Source organism: Dermochelys coriacea, chromosome 1 (genome assembly GCF_009764565.3).
Source record: "Dermochelys coriacea isolate rDerCor1 chromosome 1, rDerCor1.pri.v4, whole genome shotgun sequence".
In the NCBI taxonomy this organism is placed as follows: domain Eukaryota; kingdom Metazoa; phylum Chordata; order Testudines; family Dermochelyidae; genus Dermochelys; species Dermochelys coriacea.
The window spans coordinates 14,605,802-14,627,979 of record NC_050068.2 but is presented as its reverse complement, the minus strand read 5'-3'; the positions used below and the strand labels follow the sequence as shown (position 1 = coordinate 14,627,979).

The 22,178-nt window shown below is 46.8% G+C and overlaps 1 protein-coding gene across 5 annotated transcripts in view; it reads right to left on the bottom strand.

Moving 5' to 3' along the window:
- Positions 1 to 22,178, bottom strand: part of MYO7A (myosin VIIA) — a 186,193-nt gene that overhangs the window by 41,338 nt on the left and 122,677 nt on the right. For all 5 annotated transcript variants that reach the window (XM_043504070.1, XM_038377727.2, XM_043504067.1 and 2 more), the window contains 10 exons: positions 20,652 to 20,789; positions 11,010 to 11,168; positions 9,814 to 9,906; positions 7,597 to 7,691; positions 6,205 to 6,289; positions 4,723 to 4,941; positions 3,998 to 4,105; positions 3,182 to 3,391; positions 2,528 to 2,731; positions 757 to 933 (listed from right to left, as the gene is read on the bottom strand). In XM_043504070.1, coding sequence (XP_043360005.1) covers positions 757 to 933; positions 2,528 to 2,731; positions 3,182 to 3,391; positions 3,998 to 4,105; positions 4,723 to 4,941; positions 6,205 to 6,289; positions 7,597 to 7,691; positions 9,814 to 9,906; positions 11,010 to 11,168; positions 20,652 to 20,789 — 1,488 coding nt within the window. The remainder of the gene's footprint in view (positions 1 to 756; positions 934 to 2,527; positions 2,732 to 3,181; positions 3,392 to 3,997; positions 4,106 to 4,722; positions 4,942 to 6,204; positions 6,290 to 7,596; positions 7,692 to 9,813; positions 9,907 to 11,009; positions 11,169 to 20,651; positions 20,790 to 22,178) is intronic.

The following is a 22,178-nucleotide window of genomic DNA, read 5'->3' as shown; positions in this document are numbered from 1 at the left end:
TAAGAGCAGCAGTACCATTTATCACATCCTGCCACTAGCAAGCCAGGCCACTGAAAATGTCCTACCATCTTGTATAAGGCAGATTCTCAAAGACGAAAGCATACGAACTGCCAGAGTGCAATGACCAATGGTCTATCCAGTCTTTTGTCCTGCTTTTGGCAGCAGCCAAAGATGGAGTCTTATGGTGAAGTGTACTTTTCCCATAATAACCTAATGGTGCAATACCATTTACCATAGGAGTAATTTTCTTCTGACCCCAAGAGGCGTTGAATCCCGTGGGACAATCCTAGACCTCACCGCTCCCACACATCTTTGGCCTGACTAACACAAACACAGAGCAACATGTTCATTTAAATCAAACCAAAAACACTCCACCGCACACACAATTCTTCCCCATGTCTGGGGAGAGGATGAGAGAATGAACCATATGTGACATGTGTTAGCCACATAGCTTAACGCACTAATTATCATAATAATACCTAGTTCTGCTAGAGTGCTTTGCATCAGTAATACTATGCTGAGGAGGGCGGTATAAGAATCTATATGGAATAGAATTTATACTTTGAAACACAAGGGATGAGAGCCTTTGTAGTTTTCTCCATGCTAGGATAGTGGCAGATGAAATTTATAAAACTATTTGCCTCAATCAATCCCATCAGCAGTTTGTTCCATAGATAAATTTTGACTTTCATGAATGGTACATCAAGAATATGGGCTCTTCTACAGCTGTAACATTAAAGGAAAGAGCATTCTCACCTCTCCTTCCCCCTGCAGCGCCTGCAGCTCTTTTTTGTAGGTCTTTTTCCCTAGAGTCTCATAGATTTTGGTCATCACTGGAATCTTCTCGCTGCCGTCGCTCATAGCCGTATGATATTTAGGCTCAGGAAGGTCTCCCATGAAACGAAGGATAGTGATCCACACTGCGAGTGCTGCCTATTTGCAATAAAGATGTAATTACTAGAATTCTTAGTTTGGTCTGGGTTAATATAATTAATTGTATGTGTTATACTGTAATAAAGCCATGGCCACCAGTGACTGTCCCCATCCCAGCACTAAACACTTCATGACAGCATGGATAATACTCAGATCCCCTGCTCCAAAAGCACAGGCCCCTGCTACTTGAGCTAAAGGAGACTCTCCTTTGGTTGTTAGCAGGTCTATGACAAACCATTGAGCGGTTCTGAATCTGTCCACGAGAGGGTAGTGGTGAGTATACAGTGCAAAATGACTAGTTGATTAAAATGTGTACTGTAAATGCAAATTAAACTAAAATTGTGCAACACAGACTGCAGTCTGGAAAATACATGATACACGTCTCCATTAAAGTCATGTATGAAAGAGAAACAACTCAAATTGGATCATCCAAAGCAAATTGAGTCCCTGCCCCTGCCCCCTCCCCCCCAAAAAAGAACAATCAGACTGTTAGTATCAAAAAAGGGTTTCTTACTAAGCTGAGGTTTTCTGTCCAATCATTTCTCAGCTGCATGAACAGAAAGGCCAGTAGAACAACAACAAACAGGGACGATACTACGATCCATCTTTTTATATAATGTAGGGCCATTAAGAAGTTTGGGCACAAATCTCCTATACAGTTCTTGTGCACACCCTGTATATGTGGCTGTCGGCCCAATCCCTAACAGACCGGTCACCACAAGCACAGTGGGCACCGTCAGCAGGGCCGGCTCCAGCGTTTTTGCCACCTCAAGCAGCAAAAAAATTTTTTTGCCGCTGAACGGGGAGGTGGAATCCTGCCCGCCGAACACGGAGGCGGATGGTGCGGCCGCCAAATTGCTGCCGGCGACCGAAGAAGAGTCACGTCCTCGCTGCCACATTGCCGCCGAGCACGAAATGTGCTGTGATGGAGCAGCCGTCAAATTCCCACCGCCGAGGGAGGATTGCTGCCCCAGAGGCCGATGTCCTGCCGCCCCTTTACATTTGCCGCCCCAGGCACCTGCTTGGTTCGCTGGTGCCTGGAGCCAGCCCTGACCGTCAGAGCAACTCAGCAGAGACATCAAGGACTGAATGGGCATGTGGACTGACTTCCCATCTTGAGGTACATGGGTGGGACAGTGTAGGAGCAGACTGTCCTACTGCTGTATATTTATACCTGTTTGGTGGCCCTCTGCCTCCCAAGCTCTAACTCTAGCCTGCTACACAAGTACTAGATTCAGGTTCAGAATGCTTGGGAAGGATTGTTTTATTACTGGCTTGCACTGTTTTATTTCTTAAACATGGTGCTCAAGCACATCGCAAATGAAATTTCCTTATGGTGCGCCACATGACTATTGTAAAAAGCTGGTGGCTACTTGCCCAATAGAAAGAGAAGCCATCAATGAATGTCACACGGGACATCCAATAGCAGATAGGGACTTTGCTCCTAAACTATCTTCAGACTCGTGTGTTCTACTAGGATGGATTCAAATGGGTGTCCTAGAAACGAAGGGCTCTGTAGCCTATTACCAACCCCCTGAACCATGCAGCCCCATTCTTCATGACCAGGACATTTCCGGGTTATTTCCTGTCTCACCAACTGGTCTCCTTCATCCTCGTGGTACAGAAGGGGCTGCTTAAGTGGCCGGCGGATGTATGTGTGCGTCGTCGTGCCCTGGAAGTAGGTGGCTGCAAACTTTGCAAATTTGTACTCTGAGAGGTCTTCCTCCTCTTCCTCGGGGAGGGGCAAAGCTGCATCTAAATCCTCTTCCTCTAGCTCGTTTTGGGCTCGCTCAAGGTCCTGGAGAGAGAGGAATATATACATGCCTGGTTTGGTTTTGTGTTTTTTAAAGCTCCCTCACCCTGCACCTGACCTTGCTCCCCGTTCTGCCTCTGATTTCAATAGGACCAGGATCAGTTCTTAGGACAAGAATAGGCACAAAGGACCCAATCCAACTCCCCTTGAAACCAGTGATTTCAAGGGGAGCTGGATCCGACCCACATGAGGTCTATAGATACTTCTTTATCCTGAGGAGAATTCCTCTGTGGGACAGACTCCCAAAGACGGCAGCAGAAGCAGCAAGTCTGAACACACTGGAAAAAGAGTTATGATGAGCACTCCAAGAGCAAACCATTAGGGTAATAGGGTGATAATGCTGAACCAAGATGGGATGGATTGCCATCTGTCCCAGTATATTACCCTGAGCAACACTGGCAAGCCCTGTCTGTTGCTCCATTCTCCGTGCAGTACCTCAAAACCATTGGGTGCCTGTCCTTCCTGGCCTGGCAGAGACGAAGTGGTCCCTAGGAATCCAAACATTTTGTCCACCATATCGGAGTCGTTCACTGGCTCGTTTCGGGCCTTCTCCATTTTGTCTAAGAGTTCCTTCTTCCGACGGGCTTCCTCCTTCTCCTTCACCTCTCTCTCAGCATCTTCCCGGGCCAGCTGGGCAAGGCGTACCTAGAAGAGAATGGTTACACTGACTAGAGTGCATTCTCTGGCAAGCTGGTCCTAAATTCTGCAGCATGGCCCCTTGGCTTTAGAGCAGAAGGAAGGTCTTGGGGTTAAAGCACTAGATTGAGACGCAGAAGATCTGAGATAAATTCCCAGCTCTGCCACTGACTCACTGTGTGACCTTGGACAATGCACTTAAAGCTGTGTCTCAGTTCCCCACCTGCAAAATGGACACAGCAATGCTTCTTTCTCTCTTCTTTTGTCTATTTAGAGCACGAGGTCCCAGGTGCAGGACTTTTACTCTATGTACATAGAGCACCTAGCACAGTAGCAATGTTCCAGTCTCAGTAGGGGTCCTTTATGCAATACCCAAAAGAATAAGCATAATCTGTGGCATTCTGGTGAAGCAGATTGGAAATTCTGTGCTAGCTTCATTCAAGTTAAAATAGGGATGGCTTTACTGAATCAAATACGAACAAAACAGGACAGCAAGTCCTCATACTATTTATTGGGATGCTGCCTTCAATTGACTTTATTCCGCCCCTACACTTTTCAGCAGGAGTAGAACCAGGCCCTAAAGAGAAGCCAAGAAAGAGAAAAGTCAGAACGTACTTGATGCTTCTTTTCTGCTTCCTCTTTGGCTTTCTTGGCACTCATCTCCTTCCGGAGCCGTTCCTCTTCTGCCAGACGAAGCTTCTCTGCTTCCAGACGGCGGTGATACTGGGAAAGAAAACACAAGTGGGCTTTTAAAAAGGCAGTTAGCACTTTTGCCCTGCTAACATCCAGATCACAGGAGCACGCAGTATAGACATGAACATAGCTCTGTTCCTTGGTATGTCTCAAGGAACACTAACATAATGGGAGTCAGTTTCTAGCCCGAGAGAGGCTACCAGCTTTCACATTGCTTTCTGATTTTTATTTAATTCTGTCAAGACCTTGGGGAAAGAATTTGTGTTCTGCACTCCCTTGCACAGAGTCAGTGATCCACACACTACTGTGATCTGCCTCTCTCTACGGTATTTAGGGAGCTGACCTCTAGGGTAACCACAGACTTTTATATCCTGGAACAAACAATTGGGGCATGCCCATATTAACCTTCACCAAAGTGTTAACTAACTCAAATTAATTGGCAATCAATTAACTCCAGGTTAAAAAAAAAAATCTAGTGTAGACATACGCTTAGACAGAGAGACACTGACAGCTAGACAAAGACCGGAGGATGGATGTTATACAGCCTATCATGCTCTGGGGAAACCAGCCCTGTTGGTCCTGTTAACTGGCTGCTGTCTTTCTCCATCACACGTGCTAGCAAACAGCATTTCCTGCATGGTACTTACTTCTCCCTTAAGGCGCTTATACAGCCTCCGTGCAATCATGCCCCTGGCATAAGCCTGGACCGTGAAGACAGCCCATAGGCGATGGCGGAAGGCCCTGCGCACCAGGCAGCCGCGGCACCTTGCCTGGAACTCGATGATCCGTCTGCGAGCCATGTGGTACTGCGTGTGGAGTTTGCGGGAACGGTAGAGGGCCTGGAGCCTCAGGAACCCAATCCTCATCTGCAAAGAAAACAGGGTTAAGACACTGGGGGCCGCTGAGGGTCTCACTGGCCATAATCAGATTTTCCTCGCTCATCCGCCCTCTCACAGCTGAAAATAAAAACCTGCTGAAATTAGCAACAAGCAAAGAGCCCCTCCCCCACCTCCCCACCAAGAAAGGAGGGGAGAACTGCTGTGAGATGGCAGAGAAATAAAGGGCTCCTGGATTTGGGGGCCAGATCCAAAGCTCACATAGTCAACAGGAGTTTTCCCATTGACTTCTACGGGCTAGAGATCCAAGCCTTTATGGGCTCAGCGACCCGTAAAGCACAGTCTCCTCCCTGTGCTTCCCTCCAGAGGTTTGGCTCTCAAGATCCCCCAGATCTACGCAGATCTCAGGGCAGTCACAGGTAGAAAGGGCCATGCACAAGGAGGCCTAGCATCTCCCCCTGCCTCCTGTCATGGCTATTACCACTACATTGTCTCCTCCAAGCGGTTCCACATCACAGGAGGGGGCACTTATGTTGATTCAGTCAGGCATAGCTTAAGCTGGGTTGCATGGGGGATGATACTGCAGAGAACAGCCATCCCTTTGGCCTTGAACCCTCCCATTCCCAGCCTGCCCCCTGCACACTTCTGCAGGGCAAATGTCATGGTGGGTCCTCTGCAGGTCTTCTGCTGGGTTGGGTCCAGAAAAGGGTCATATACCATGTCGGGCGCATTCTCTTCTTCCATCCCACCCTCCCTATCGAGTTCTGGGATCTGCCATGCTTGGGGATGCTATGGGGACCTGTGTAAATACCCAGGACACCATAAGATGTCAGCCACACCTGCGCAGTTTTGGATGGGGTGTGGAGTGGGGGAACTGTCAGCAAAATATGGCTGCAGCTGCAGTAAAGTTTGAGGGACAACCTGGATCTGGTGCATTTCCAAGGACAGAGCTATCCCACTTCCACCAGCTGGCCCTGAGTTTGCAGCCTCCTGAGAAACAACATAAGCCATCCAGGGCCACAGGTGATCAGCTGCTGTAAGATGGGTCCAACTCATGACAAGGGCACGAGGAGGACAACCAAAGAGACGGTCACTCCCTTTATTCAGAACAGAGAGCAACGAGGGTATCGCTTCCCCCCTTCCCTCCATCCACCCAACACACTAGCCAGCTCTCCCCGCTTTGATCTTTCCCCCCAGGGGAGCTTGACTGGACCAAAAGGGAAACTAATATCTGGATCCTAGGCAATGAGACCAAGGCGGTAAAGAACATAAAGGAGAACTGGCAACACTTACAGCACCATAGTTCTTTCTGCAGTTATGTCCCCGCCAGTACCTCTGAATCATCAGGGCTGAACGTCGCACTTTCAGGAAATTGGACCTGGAAAGGCATTACAACACTTGTGCTGGTCTGCTGGGGGTTAACGTCACCTTGGCCCGCAGGGAAAGCCGGCCACATTCTTCACAGCCTGTAAGGGGGGGGAAGCTGGAGTAACCTCCACCCCCTTGAGCTCAGTTGTCTGCTGGATAATGCCAGTCCCAGCTTTCCTTTCCCATACAGGAGGAAGCAGAGGCATGATAGTGGTACTATCATGCTCCTCTCTGCCCATTCCCTGTGCTTTGTCCAAAACAGGAATGGGAAGAGCAGTCCAAATGTGCCAACCCAGTGCTAGGTGATCCCTTGCATTTGGAATCTGTTTCCTCTAGTTTCTGTTTTAGGAATCTGTTTCCTCTGTTTTCTCTAGTCTTAGACTTTAACCTCATCCGAATAAGGACTGTGGGACAGATCTGCAGCTGGCGTAAATCAGCGTAGCTCCATTGACGTCAATGAACCCACCAGCATTGATGCCAGGTGCGGATCTGGCCCTTTCTGTCTTCTCAATGTTCCAAGAGGTGCATAACACACATTCGGGGCCTGAATGAAATAAGAAGTCACTAGTCTAAGCTCACACAGCAAGCCAGCGGCAGAGTCAGGGACAGGTGACAGAAGCCCTGATTGTTAGTCCCCGACTTTGAGCAATACTGAGCACTGCTTCTCTAAGGACAGGAGTACATCCCGGAGTCCTTGGCCATCATTTTCTCTTTACCCCACATTGCTATGCAGTGTGCTTTACATGGGTTGGTTTCCTGCATCTGATCTCTGCGGTGCCTGGTTTTCAGTGGGAATGGCTGTACAGCGCCTTGGGATGAGTGGCACTGTAACATACTATTGCTCTTTGCTGCCATAAGACTAAATATCACCCCCCTTTAGTCTCCCACTGGAATTTTGTCATTGACTTCAATGGAACCAAGATCTGGCGCAGATCTTGGAATAGTCTGCTAGTATGACTAAAGTTGGCCAATGAAGAGTGCCTCTGTCAAGTGCAGAACTGAGTGTGGACAGAAATCCTTACTCCCGTTGTTCTGAAATTTGACAACCTGAAAATATATGTTAATAATGTCCTTCGTGCTCTGAGCAGCTCCAGCACCAGTTATATCATAATGTCAACCCCTGGGGGGCTTTATCGCACTCACTGCGAGCTAAAGCAATAGGCCAGACACATTGTGAATGGGCAGAGTAAGCTAGTGGTACCAGAGGCAAAAAGGACATTGTTTTAGCAGAGTGCCATGAACTGGAATATGGCGTGCTAGTCAGTCGCACTAACAGATCCCCCAATATTCACTAGGCATTTCCTTGGCATATAATACCTGTCTTTAAAGCCACGAACCACCTTCTGTATGAGGATGACCTTGTCAGTGATGGCCTTGTCCCTCTCAATCTCCAGCAGCATGTCATGGTGGTCCTGGGGAATGAACCGCCACAACAGTTACCCTGTGACCACTGGCCATCCCATGACAGAAACAGAGGGATGGTATAAGGCTCCTCCCCAGAGAGGTTCTTGCCATCCCAGTCACATCCAAGGATGTCCCATTTTACAACTCACTACATTTGGGGCTCTACAGCACAGCCATTCCTCCTCCTATCACGGAAAACTGGACTTGAATCTTTCCCGCTCATCCATGCCACTACTAATATGCCAGAAGCGGTCACTGCTGAGCATTACCCCTTCATCCCAGAGGCAGCATGCACTGCAGTAACAATGTGTGAGTGAATTATGTCGCCCTCTGATGTTTGGCTCACTACGCTATCAGCTGAAGAGTCAGTCAAGTGAGGTTGCTCCATGCACCTGATTCAGTAGCGTTTCCCACCCACGTTGTGCAGGTACTACACAAGAATCAGGGCACCAGAGAAGACTGTGGCAAAGCTGAGAGCAAACTCCAGGCATCCCGAGTCTTGGTCCACTGCTCTGACTACTAGACATCACTCCCTCCTCCAGTAAAGCAGAGGAGCTGCAAATCCTGAACATAGTAAGGCGGGCTAAGGACAAAATGGCACCGCTTCACTCTGTGTTTCCTGGCTTTTGTGGAATTCAGTCAAGTCACATTATTCTAGCCTCCTTTCTGTATCATCCAAATTGATTTCTGTACTAATTTCTTTCCTGGCTGCTACAGGAGCTAGGTGCATCAATATAACTTTGCATGCTTCCTGTTTTACCCGACCTTGCACTGGCCTTCAGAACCTGTTCGTTTCCCTGTTTCCTGCCTGGACAGCTGCAGGGTCCTGATAACACTCTCTGGAAAGGAAAGCTAAAGGGATGTCAGGAGCAGTTTCTAAGTAATAGATGGGGAGATGTTTAAAAATAAGTGAACAGGATTACATCTGAGAAACACTAGAGAAATCCCATCTGCCTCCTGGCTCGCTCCTTGACAATTTGGCCTTGTTTTCCTGGAGAGATTTAGAGATGGGATCATAAAAACAAATGCACGTGAGTAGGGCTGTCAGAACAAGACAGCTCTTTGTTACACTGCCGCTGTCTCATGGTGCCATACAGGGCCCTAGATTCCTTAGGCAGCACTGCACTGGCCTTGCCGATCGCGAGGGACACAGAGCTGCTGATCTTCTGCTCAGCGCAGCGGGGTGCTGCAGACCTTTCTGTCACACCCACTGGCTCTCTGCTGAGCCAGATCCCTCTCTCTCCCCCACGTAGGTGCCCCAGGGGTTATGGCAGCCTTGGGGACCAATGTCGCCATCTGCCTGACAGGGCCTGATGATAAGGGCCTCGGGAAGAGTCTTGGAAAATGTCAGCAGGTGGTGGAGAGGAGGGGATCACAGGGCATCTGTGCTGCCCCACATCCCCTACTGCTTGTGCGCAGAGTGGGATCTTTGGGCCAGTGGGCCCCTGTCCTGGCTTATGGAGCTTTCAGGGGCTGTCAGCCAGCCCCAGCACGGGGGCCAGGAGGTGGAGTGAAGGGAGCAACTCAACAGCTCAACTCTCTCACTGTCTCCATGGGTGTCAGTCAGCCAGAGAGCTTCCCCTCACCCGTCCTCTGCAGGGACCTGGGCAGGGCACTGCTTAAGCCCTGATGCCTCACCTCAGTGACTCTGCTGCCACGTCTGGCGGTGGAGTCATTGTCCCTGCTCTGGGGATACAGCTGGGCAGCCACAAAGCTGCCTGCATTCTCAGAGAGGTCTGTGCCGCTCAGGATATGACCAGTGCCGTGCATGCGGGTATGAGTACGTGTGCACATCCCAGCCAGGCTCTGTGCCAGCAGAGTGCCAGGATTTCACCCATTCTCTGACTCCTAGCTCTCACCTGATCTGGATCCAACACCATCTCCTAGCCCAGTCCCCATCAGATCAGGCCAGAGACCTGGGTGGTGGATGGGGATTAGTTCTAGTTATGGAACCTGCTACTGGGATGGGTGGCCCACCATACAATTTCCATATCCAGATGTGGCCCTCTGGCCAAAACGTTTGCCCACCCCTGGACTAGATGACCTCCTGAGGTCTCTTCCAACCTAATATTCTATGATTCTATTATTCTAACGGCCCCTCAATGCATGGACAGCCTGAGAGCATCTTACCTTCAGGAAAATCTTCGTCTTTCCAATCTGCCAATCATCATCTTTCCCAAGTACTGCTTCAGCAATTCGCTGGCACGTTCCACGCAGGTCGCCCTAGGAGAAATGTGGCAGTGGGACTTAGCCTATGCCTCAGATGAACACCAGCCGCCCCTACCAGCTATAAACATGGGGCGGAGATTATCTCACTTCCACCTGTTTTACACTGGTGTAATCTAGTGACATTAATGAGGCTCCTCCTCATTTGCACGCTTCCCTCTCCTGGCTGGCCTAGAAGCAGTGAATGAAGATGATGATTCATTCTAGTCTCAATCCCCGATCCATGGCCGTGGCTGTCACTGCTGACTGTAGTGTCTATACAGTAGCTGTGCAGCGATGGAGCAACACAGTGGGCTGCATCGTGGCTTGCAGAGGCCCAAGCTGTGGTGGGAGAGGGAGGAGGTACGCTGCCTCAATGGCAGGGTCAGAGGCATTATGCCTTTGATAGTAACACCTACTGGGCCTGTGGGGAGCACAGGGAGAGGTCCTGCTTGCTACACCTGTTGAATCGATGCAGCCAGGACTTCCTCAGTGCAGCCATGCCAGGGCACATGAGGGGCAAGCCATGCCCAGAAAGGCCCCATCTCTGGGCTAGCTAGTAGTATCAGCTGTGCTCCCCAGCCATCCCTCCATGGGCTACCTCTGGTCCCTGGGAATGTGTTGCCTGCAGTTTTCAGGTAGTACAGCCTCATCCAGTTAGTTTAACTGTAACTGGGGCTTCTGAGCTCAGCTGAATCATAGTCTCGCAGAGACCTCATCCTATCTAAGGTGCTTAGATGGCCTCTGTTACCATAGTAACTGAGGGCCTCACAGTCTTTCATGTGTGCATCCCCACAACCCTGCTGTAAGGCAGGAAGTGCGATCCCCATTTTACAGCTGGAGAACTGAGGCCCAGAGACTAAAAGCCAGATTTTTAAAAGCACTTAGGTGTCTAACTCCCATTTAAAATCAACAGGAATTAAGCACTTAAATAGCTTTGAAAATCTGGTCCTAAAAACCACTTGCCCAAGGTCACACAGTAAGTCTATGGCAGAGCAGGGAACTGAACCCAGGTCTCTGGCTAGCACTCTAACCACTGGGTCTTCCTTCCTCTTGACTTTCTCCAGGGCGATAGCATGATGGTTTTTGATAAAAATCCAAGCCACTGCTTAAACCTGTACCTGTTTGTATGCCGGCTTCACCCCGGGCATGAGGACACGATACCTGTCCACAAACTCCACGAAGCTGTAGCGGATGGGATAGCCGGCCCTGCGGATCCGGATGGTCTCCATCATCCCTGAGTACCTCAGCTGGCGAACACACAGCTCCCGATCAAACAACTGGGGAGGGTGAAAATCAGACTGGAACATCAGGGGCTCTTTTGGTTCTGGTTTCAAACCTTGCTGGCCTGTGGACTGGCTCCAGCCATACCATACAGCTGAGGCCAGCCTGAATGTGGGGGACAATCCGAAGTCTTGTGGGGGAAACAAATACAACATCTTCTCCATAGAAACTTTAAGGATTGCAACATCGGAGGGCCTGATTCTGTGAGGCGCTGAGCATGTTAGTCTCCGTCCCTTTGTTTAACTCCCACTTTCACAATGGGATCAAGAAATGACCCATAGTGTGCGGCAGGGAAATGGAAGGGAACACGAAAGGCTGTGTGTGCTAAATCCCTCCCCTTGAAGCAGAAAACGAAACTGCTTTGGAAAATGGTGCAGCTTGCCAGGCCCTGGCATTGACAAATACCTACAAGATCTCTATCAAGCATTCTTAAAACTACAATATCCGCCTGCTGAAGTGAAAAAAAACAAATTGACAGAGCCAGAAGAGTACCCAGAAGTTACCTACTACAGGACAGGCCCAACAAAGAAAATAACAGAACACCACTAACTGTCACCTTCAGCCCCCAACTTTCAGCTCTCCAGTTCATCATTAGAGATTTATAACCTATCCTGAAAAATGATCCCTCACTCTCACAGATCTTGGGAGACAGACCAGTCCTTGCTTACAGACAGCCCCCCCAACCTGAAGCAAATACTCACTAGCAACCACACACCACACAACAAAAACACTAACCCAGGAACCTATCCTTGCAACAAAGCCCGATGCCAACTCTGTCCACATATTTATTCAAGTGACACCATCATAGAGCCTAATCACATTAGCCATGCCATCAGGAACTAGTTCATCTGCACATCTACCAATGTGATATATGCCATCATGTGCCAGCAATGCCCCTCTGCCATGTACATTGGCCAAACTGCACAGTCTCTATGCAAAAGGATAAATGGACACAAATCTGACATCAAAAAGAAAAGGAGTACTTGTGGCACCTTAGAGACTAACAAATTTATTAGAGCATAAGCTTTCGTGAGCTACAGCTCACTTCATCTGTAGCTCACGAAAGCTTATGCTCTAATAAATTTGTTAGTCTCTAAGCTGCCACAAGTACTCCTTTTCTTTTTGCGAATACAGACCAACACGGCTGCTACTCTGAAATCTGACATCAGGCACCATAACATTCAAAAACCGGTAGGAGAACACTTCAACCTCTCTGACCACTCAGTAAAAGATTTAAGGGTGGCAATTTTGCAACAGAAAAGCTTCAAAAACAGACTCCAGTGAGAAACTGCTGAGCTTGAATTAATAGGCAAACTAGATACCATTAACTTGGGTTTGAATAGAGACTGGAAGTGGCTGGGTCATTACACATATTGAATCTATTTACCTGTGTTAAGTATCCTCACACCTTCTTGTCAACTGTCTAAATGGGCCATCTTGATTATCACTACAAAAGTTTTTTTCTCCTGCTGATAATAGCTCATCTTAATTAATTAGCCTCTTACAGTTTGTATGGCAACTTCCACCTTCTCTGTATGTATGTGTATTTTATATATTATATATATACACACACACACACACACACCTTCTTACTATATGTTCCATTCTATGCATCTGATGAAGTGGACTGTAGCCCATGAAAGCTTATGCTTTAATAAATTTGTTAGTCTCTAAGGTGCCACGAGTACTCCTGTTCTTTTTGCATATACAGATTAATATACCTGCTACTCTGAAACCTGTCATTAGGGATAGAGGAGTTCAAACTGTGTTTGGGGTCGTTCTTATTAATGAACAACAATAAGGGTTTGTCTACATTGGCAAGTTTCTGCGCAGTAAAGCAGCTTTGTTGTGCAGAAACTCATCAGCTGCAGAGCTGCAAGAAACCCACCTCGACGAGAGTCATAAGGTTATTTGCGCAGAGGCCCTAGCGCTCTACTGCCCGTGTAGACATTTGATTGCTTTCTGTGCTGTAATTGGCCTCCGGAGCGGTCCCATAATGCCTCAAGTGACCTCTCAGCTCATTGTTCTGAACTCGGCTGCCCTGGAGACATGCGCCCTTCCCCTTTCAAAGCACCGTTTCTGACAGCCGTTGGGTGCTGTGCTGATCTGCTCCGGGACACAAAGCAAACCATTAATGTGGAATGCTCATGCTGTCCACTTTGGCCAATGTACATGGCAGAGGGGTAGATGAGCAGGTGAACGAGCCTCTGATTGTGTGGCTGATGTGATTAGGCCCTATGATGGTGTTCCCTGAATAGATATGTGGACAGTTGGTAACGGGCTTTGTTGCCAGGATAGGTTCCTGGGTTAGCATGTGCCAGCAATGCCCCTCTGCCATGTACATTGGCCAAACTGTACAGTCTCCATGTAAAAGAATAAATGGACACAAATCAGATGTCAAGAATTATAATATTCAAAAACCAGTCGGAGAACACTTCAATCTCTCTGGTCACTTGATTACAGACCTAAAAGTTGCAATTCTTCCATAAAAAAAACTTCAGAAACAGACTCCAAGGAGAGACTGCTGAATTGGAATTAATTTGCAAACTGGATACAATTAACTTAGGCTTGAATAGAGACTGGGAGTGAATGGGTCATTACACAAAGTAAAACTATTTCCCCATGTTTATTTCCCCCCACCCCCATTCCTCAGAAGTTCTTGTCAACTGCTGGAAATGGCACACCTTGATTATCACGACAAAGGTCTTTCTTCTCTCCTGCTGGTAATAGCTCATCTTACCTGATCACTCTCATTACAGTGTGTATGGTAACACCCATTGTTTCATGTTCTCTGTGTATATAAATCTCCCCACTGTATTTTCCACTGAATGCATCCAATGAAGTGAGCTGTAGCTCACGAAAGCTCAAATAAATTTGTTAGTCTCTAAGGTGCCACAAGTGCTCCTTTTCTTTTGGCGGATACAGACTCACACGGCTGCTATTCTGAAATCTACCAAACCACTGAGCCATCCTTTCACTCAGGGAAAAGAAGAAAGTACCTGCCCTGAAGAGCTTAAACTCTGACAGACAGACATAGGTCACGGCAAAAACACACTGGGAGATCCAGAGAAGGAGGGAACTCAGGAGAGCTTCGGCTGTGTGACTGTACCTGGCTTGGCTCAGCGACAGCACTGTTCTGATTGAATGTGGTTGATAGTTTCAAAATGGCCTGGCCAACCTGTGTAATGCAGCCCTCCCAAAGAGCGTCTGATAAAACCTCTCCACACACCAAGGCGCCTTCTCTCTCGCCAAGCACTGAGACACAATAATGATGACTCCATCGGGCAAGGTACAAGCAGATAAACCAAAGTATAGAGATGTTAACAACCTGTCCACTGTTGGCTCAGTGAATCAGCACAAAAGATGAGAACAGGACCCAGGAATCCTGGTTCCCCAGCTCAATCCCCAACAGCACGCTGCCCCAGCTCAGTGTTACCAGCCCTATATAAGTGTTCAGCTTCAAATGTCAAATAAAGGAAGCACAACAACCCTTAATAATGAGCTGAGAAGGGGAAACTCACTACAAAGACCTTCCCAAACAGCTCTCTCAGGACATCAGACACACACCTCGGACTCGGAGGGGCAAATCCTGCCCCCCTGTTCCATGTGTGTGGGGGGGGTCTGACTTACTGGGACCAGTTCAGGCCTGCTGGAGAGGAGGGGGGCAGGATGCTGCTAGGACCCTGCACAGTTGTCTATACCCTGAGCACCTCAGAGCTGCGCTCTGTGAGGGATCATGTGGGGGTTAGTCATTATTATTCAAGTATTCCAGTAATACTCAGAGGCCCCAGGCAGATCAGGGCCCCATTGTGCTAGGTGCTGTACAAATATCCTGGCCCCAAAGAACTTACAGTCTTAGTATAAGGTGTAACAAGCGGGTGAAAGCCAAGATGAAGTGACAGTAACACAAGCAGGTTTGGTCTCAGCCCACCCCCCACCTCGCCACTATGTGCTAGCACTGCTCGAGGTGGGCCTTGTGGATTGGGGACAAGAGAGATGCAGAGGGAGCTTGGGGGACTATCTGGTCATTTCTCCTCACAGAGCGAATGGGTGGGAGCCCTGAGGATGCAGTAGCAGCCTTGATGCCATTCTCTTGTGGCAATTTGTCCTTGTCATTCAGGAAGCCAAAAGGGAAGAAAATCCTTCCCTAATTAACAAAGCAGGAGTTTTAGATTACAGAGCAGCCTGTGTCTCAAACCTTCTGTTGTCGGAGAGCCTGCAAGGAGTGTCCTTAATAATAATTCCTCTTCATGAAGGGCCAGATTCTGCCACCCTTGCTAATAGCGAGCACTAACCATCAGCTGCTTGCAGATTCAGGGGCAACTCGCTGTGAACAAAGGGTGGCAGAATCTGGCCCTTGCACTGGACTCACAGCCCCGTGGAGCCAATAGAAAGATTCCCACTGACTCCAGCAGCCTTAGAATCAAGCCCAGGGCACGGCTGCTGGCCTGTCTCCCCGGCTCCAGCAGGACTAACATTACGCCAGAGATGCTTTTGGGCCCTTCCCCCAGGGCATGGTTTATTAAATGAAATAAACTCCCAAAGTAACGAAAAACAAGGCCATTCCCCTGACCAATACAAGCTGCAGGGGCCCGGAGGCCTCTCACTCTGTACCCCTTTCTCTGCTCCAGACCCAGGAGCAAACCTCCCTCCTGCAACTCCCCAGAACTGAGCTCTCTCAGAACTTTACAGGCATCACCTGACCCCTGCCTAGCTGGGTCTGCTAACTGAACAAGGCTGGCTGGCCCCAGGCTCTTAAAGGGGCAGACTACCCTGTTACACCCTGATTCAGGAAGGTACTTGTGTGTGTGTGTGTTTGTGTGTGTGTGTGTGTGTAACTGAGCTCACAAACAGTCCTCTTGAAGTTGATGGGGCTACTCACATGCTGAAAGTTATGCATGTGCTTACATACCTTCCTGAATTGGGCATTAAGTGAGCTCCTACATTACAGAGCCTGCTGCCAATTTATGGATATTCTTTTCTTTCCTCTCACAATCTGTTCATTAATCACATTTGTTTCTTTCACACTACTTACAACACCACACAACTATTCAGAAACAACCGTTCGGGAGCAAGAGAATACCCTCCGACACACCTGGGTGAAAATGAAGTCATTTTCCAAAGTAAGTTTCATGGGGAAGCAAAACATTCAAAAAAGTTACAGACAAAAGTTTGAAAATCATGTAAAACAGGGGTAGGCAACCTATGGCATGCGTGCCAAAGGCGGCAGGCAAGCTGATTTTCAGTGGCACTCATACTGCCCAGGTCCTGGCCACCGGTCAGGGGGGCTCTGCATTTTAAATTTAATTTTAAATGAAGCTTCTTAAACATTTTAAAAACCTTATTTACTTTACAGACAACAATAGTTTAGTTATATATTATAGACTTCTGGAAAGAGACCTTCTAAAAACGTTAAAATGTATGACTGGCACGCAAACTTTAAATTAGAGTGAATAAATGAAGACTCGGCACACCACTTCTGAAAGGTTGCTGACCCCTGATGTAAAATAACAAATGACCAGGGCTTTCCGCTGGCCTTTCACTTCCTGCTATCCCATTTCCTATCATTATCAGCACACTTTCCTTTATATCCTGGGACAGAAAATTAACTCACAGAAAATGTTTTTCTTTCACAACCTTTCTGCACAGCCCTAGGTTCCATGATCTGTTTTTCGGTTCTGTATTTTTAAACTCATTCAAAAAATAAACATTCCCATTTTAGTATAAAACCACATTATACATCTTACAAAGCTGCAGCACAGAGCTTAGCATTAACTGTCCAATTTGTATGTCTCTTTTGGATTAATCTTGCAATCCGCATGCTCATGAATAGTTTCACTGACACCCCTGTGGCTACTGATGTGAGTAGGGACGACTGATTTGGGGGCTGCAAGAACTGGTCCTTACAGAGCGGTTAAGATCATTCTAAACTCAGGGGAGTTCAAAACTGGGATTTTGGAACAATTTGCTAAACTTGCATCTGGATCCAGGTTGTGATTTTCAACACACTCCAAGTTCTGGAATCAGATGGTTTTGATTTGGGCTCCTTTCTGCTGTTAAACAAACACTAGAATTATGTTTTGAGGTTAACATGCAATTAAGTGCACTTATATATATTTTAAAATTTCGGTCTCTCCCACTAAACTCACACCGGGACAGAACAAACTGCTCATAGAAAGCCATCAAAATATTTGTCTGACCGTATTTGTTTTGCCAAACAACAGTTCCACACATGTGTTCACTGCAAATATATAGATAAAATTACCAAACTGATGTTTATGATTTTAGAATTTCTGTGCCATTTTACCCTGGTAACATTCAGAGTTAAATTCTGCCCACAGCTACTAAATCTGGACAGAGATGTAATAGACAGCATAATTTTGCCCAGTGTATACATAACTTACAAAGACACCAGTCACAGACAAACCATAACACACAGCAAATGAAACTAGGAATAAGTAAGAGAACCTCTTTTCAAGTATTATAAGTAATGATTAGTGACCAATAGAGATTTTTAGTAAAGTTAGGGTCCAACCCTGCAAAGTGTGGAATTGGGGATGCTCAGCACACAGCATGAGGAGCTCAATGCTTCATGGTCCTTGCACACCCAAAACTCCTAGGGACTTAGGTGGGAACTATGAGTGTGCAAAGAATGCAGGATGAGACCCTAAAGAGTTTACTTTATTGGGGGATATGTATAAGTGTTCTCTTCCCTTTCATCTGGTAACTGCAATTTGTCCCCAAAGTACTAATGAATTTTAAATAGGCATAACAAACCCAAACAAACAGATTATTGTTTTACTATGTATTAGTAATTTTCAATGGCTAAGTAATTATTTCCTTTGACTTTCAGCTGCTAGGTCAATCGGCTTGGTGAAAATGGACTTCTAACTGCCTGCCAAAGGAGATGGATTAATGGGATGTTATATGTTCATTAGATTGAAAACATTAAAACTGGAACAGGCCTCTCTAGCTCATCTCTGCATCTTCTTGGAAGTCGCAGCTGAAAACATTGCTAACCTCTCACCTGTGCCTCTCAATATCTCTAACATCTGTTCTTTTAACTGTATTTATGGACACAATCCAGCAAGCCTGACTCACATGATAAATGTCTATAGAAATGATCTCCTTCTGTAGGTTATTAGGTTGATTGCTTTAGAATCCTATTTAATTTCTATAGAATCTTCTTAGATTTTGCTCTAACACGGGTGAAACTATGAAGGTTCTATTGAAAATCAACCTAAAAACCTACAAAAAAAGAAAAAGGAGTACTTGTGGCACCTTAGAGACTAACAAATTTATTAGAGACTAAAAAATTTATTTGAGCATGAGCTTTCGTGAGCTACAGCTCACTTCATTGGATGCATCCGATGAAGTGAGCTGTAGCTCACGAAAGCTCATGCTCAAATAAATTTGTTAGTCTCTAAGGTGCCACAAGTACTCCTTTTCTTTTTGCAAATATAGACTAACACGGCTGCTACTCTAAAAATCTACAGAAGGAGATGATTTCTGCAGAATTTTTAAACCCTCCCATAGAACTGAACGGAGAATTGCAACCCTGCTCCTGAATTCTACAGCTTCATTCAAACATTCTATAAGACCACCATTCTCTATGGAAATCTATAGGGCTTTTCATAAAGGGAAGAGGCTCCAGCAGGGGTCTCTAAGGGTGCCGGGATGAGGTCCTCACTTTGTAAAACATTTTGGGGGACAATTTGTAGAAGATGCTTTACAAAGAAAGGACCCTATCCTGCAAACCCTTCTTCAATTGACATCAGTGGGGTTGCAGGCATGAGTAAGGAGTGCAGTTCAGGTTTCTAGACGGACAGATGGACCTCGATGGGAGTTTTAACATCAACTTCAATGGGTCTAGGGCTTTACTGTATTGTGTCCACATGTAAACGCTGCCTCTATAAGAAGAAAAGGAGTACTTGTGGCACCTTAGAGACTAACAAATTTATTTGAGCATAAGCTTTCATGAGACAGCTCACTTCATCGGATGCATTCAGGGGAAAATACAGTGGGGAGATTTATATACACAGAGAACATGAAACAATGGGTGTTACCATACACACTGTAACAAGAATGATCATGTAAGGTGAGCTATTACTAGCAGGAGAGCGGGGTCGGGGGGGGGGGGGAACCTTTTATAGTGATAATCAAGGTGGGCCATTTACAGCAGTTGACAAGAACTTCTGAGGAACAGTGGGGGAGGAGGGAGCGGAAATAAACATGGGAAAATAGTTTTACTTTGTGTAATGACATATCCACTCCCAGTGTTTATTCAAGTCTAAGTTAATTGTATCCAGTTTGCAAATTAATTCTAATTCAGCAGTCTCTCATTGGAGTCTGTTTTTGAAGTTTTTTTGTTGAAGAATTGCCACTTTTAGGTCTGTAATCGAGTGACCGGAGAGATTGAAGTGTTCTCTGACTGGTTTTTGAATGTTATAATTCTTGACGTCTGATTTGGGTCTATTTATTCTTTTACGTAGAGACTGTCCAGTTTGGCCGATGTACATGGCAGAGCGGCATTGCTGGCACATGATGGCATATATCACATAGGTAGATGTGCAGGTGAATGAGCCTCTAATAGTGTGGCTGATGTGATTAGGCCCTATGATGGTGTCCCCTCAAACAGAGACAAACACCTACAAGGTCTCTATCAAGCGTTCTTACAACTACAATACCAACCTGCTGAAGTGAAGAAACAGATTGAGAGACTCAGAAGAGTACCCAGAAGTTACCTACTACAGGACAGGCCCAACAAAGAAAATAACAGAACACCACTAGCCATCACTAAAACCTCTCCAACTCATCATCAGGGATCTACAACCTATCCTGAAAGACGACCCATCACTCTCACAGATCTTGGGAGACAGGCCAGTTCTTGCTTACAGACAGCCCTCCAACCTGAAGCGAATACTCACTAGCAACCACACAACAGAACCACTAACCCAGGAACCTATCCTTGCAACAAAGCCCATTGCCAACTGTGTCCACATATCTATTCAGGGGACACCATCACAGGGATGGGTCATTACACAAAGTAAAACTATTTCCGCATGTTTATTTCCGCCCCCCCTCCCCCCACACACACACTGTTCCTCAGAAGTTCTTGTCAGCTGCTGGAAATGATGCACCTTGATTATCACTACAAAAGGTTCCCCCCCCCCCCCCGCTCTCCTGCTGGTAATAGCTCACCTTACCGGATCGCTCTTGTTACAGTGTGTATGATAACACCCATTGTTTCATGTTCTCTGTGTATATAAATCTCCCCACTGTATTTTCCACTGAATGCATCCAATGACGTGAGCTGTAGCTCATGAAAGCTTATGCTCAAATAAATTTGTTAGTCTCTAAGGTGCCACAAGTCCTCCTTTTCTTTTTGCGGATACAGACTAACACGGCTGATACTCTGAAACCTGCCTCTATCAGGACACTCAAAACACACCACACGATGAGGAAGAACCAGTGCTTACCATGGGCTTCTTATATTCATTAGGTTTGATGCAGCGGATGAAGAAGGGCTGGCACCCGCTGAGGGTTCTCATCAACAGCTCGAGAGATCGCTTGAACTGGCTGCTGAGTGTCGGCGAGCGCTTCCTTGTCTCTGCTCCCTGGAAGAGAGTGGAACCATAACAAATCTGACTCAGGAAATGAAAGGATAACAGAGCTTTTCCCCTCTAGCCAAGTCACCAGAAACCTCCTCTCTAGCTGGAACAGGGGTGGGGTGTGTGTGTCAAATGTGGTGCAGGGATGGCGTTCAGACTTACTGGCTGAGGAAGCAAAGGGGAGAGCTGAAATATCATCTGTTTCTGTAAACTACATGGAGGATTTTGCCCATGAGGATTTCAGGTTCATAGTTTGCTACGAGTTGGGCCAGCTCCTCAGCTGGTGGAAGTCAGCACAACTCTATTTACACAAGTGGAGGATCTGGCCCAATAGTGCATATTTCCATCTCCCTGTTCCAGACAGTGCATGTGGCATGAGACCATGCAGTCAGCCAAAGATGCCTTACATAATGCTTGCCTCGTGAGGACTAGAGGAAATCCCTGAGTGTGCTGGAATTACCTCCGGGCAGAGGAACCCAGGAGCTTCACAGTAAAGAAAAGGCCACAATTTTTATTTCTCATGGACCTGCTTGATGCTCTGCACTGGCTTGTTGCATCGTTAAGGTGTTATACAGGAAGTCAGATTAGATCTAATGGTCCCTCCTGGCCTTAAAACCTATCCATCTATAAAATCTGTGAATAGAGACTTGGACCACAATGGGGAGTGAGGTGTCTCAGCCCTACACTCTGTGTGGGCTATGTGGACCTTGAGTCTGGGAACATAGATAGGAAGTGGTCTTGCCCTATCTGATGCACCGGGTAGCACAGCTGACCCAATGCCAGGGGTATTGTAATTTGCCAATAGTATCATGCAAGCCTCCAATTATCTTTACTGACTGTTGGATTTTCAGGCCCATAGGAGGACAATCAAGCCCTTAAATAGCACCAGGGCATTTTCACTGAAGAGTCTTGAACTTGGATTTGTTGACTTTCAGGGGATGCTGGCAGGGGTATTTATTCCCCAGCTTCCATTGCGTGGATTCATGTTAGGAGCATCTTCTCTGTGTTTGGAAGAGGATATTAACTGGATTGATGGGGGGAGAACTTAATCTGGGGTGAGTTAGGGTGATTTTGTGGATATCCATTCAATTGCTATTTTCTGGGTAGGTTTTAAAAAATCCATTCAAGCTTTAGCGCTCCGGCTAAGCGTACATTACATTTCGATCTGCCAGCCACTTCTCCCTAGCTGGTGAAAACTATGAACAGAGCAGGCCTTGAAAGCCTTGTAAGATTAAGCCCCAGGAAAGTGCAGCAGAATTTAGTTTATCTGAGTCCTTTTTATCAAGAAATCTCTATTATCCGTGCTTGGGTTACATCCTACAATGTGCATCAATTACACTGATAAAGCAGAGTAATAAGTCGTGTGTCCCTTGTCCTATTCAGATCTATGGGGTT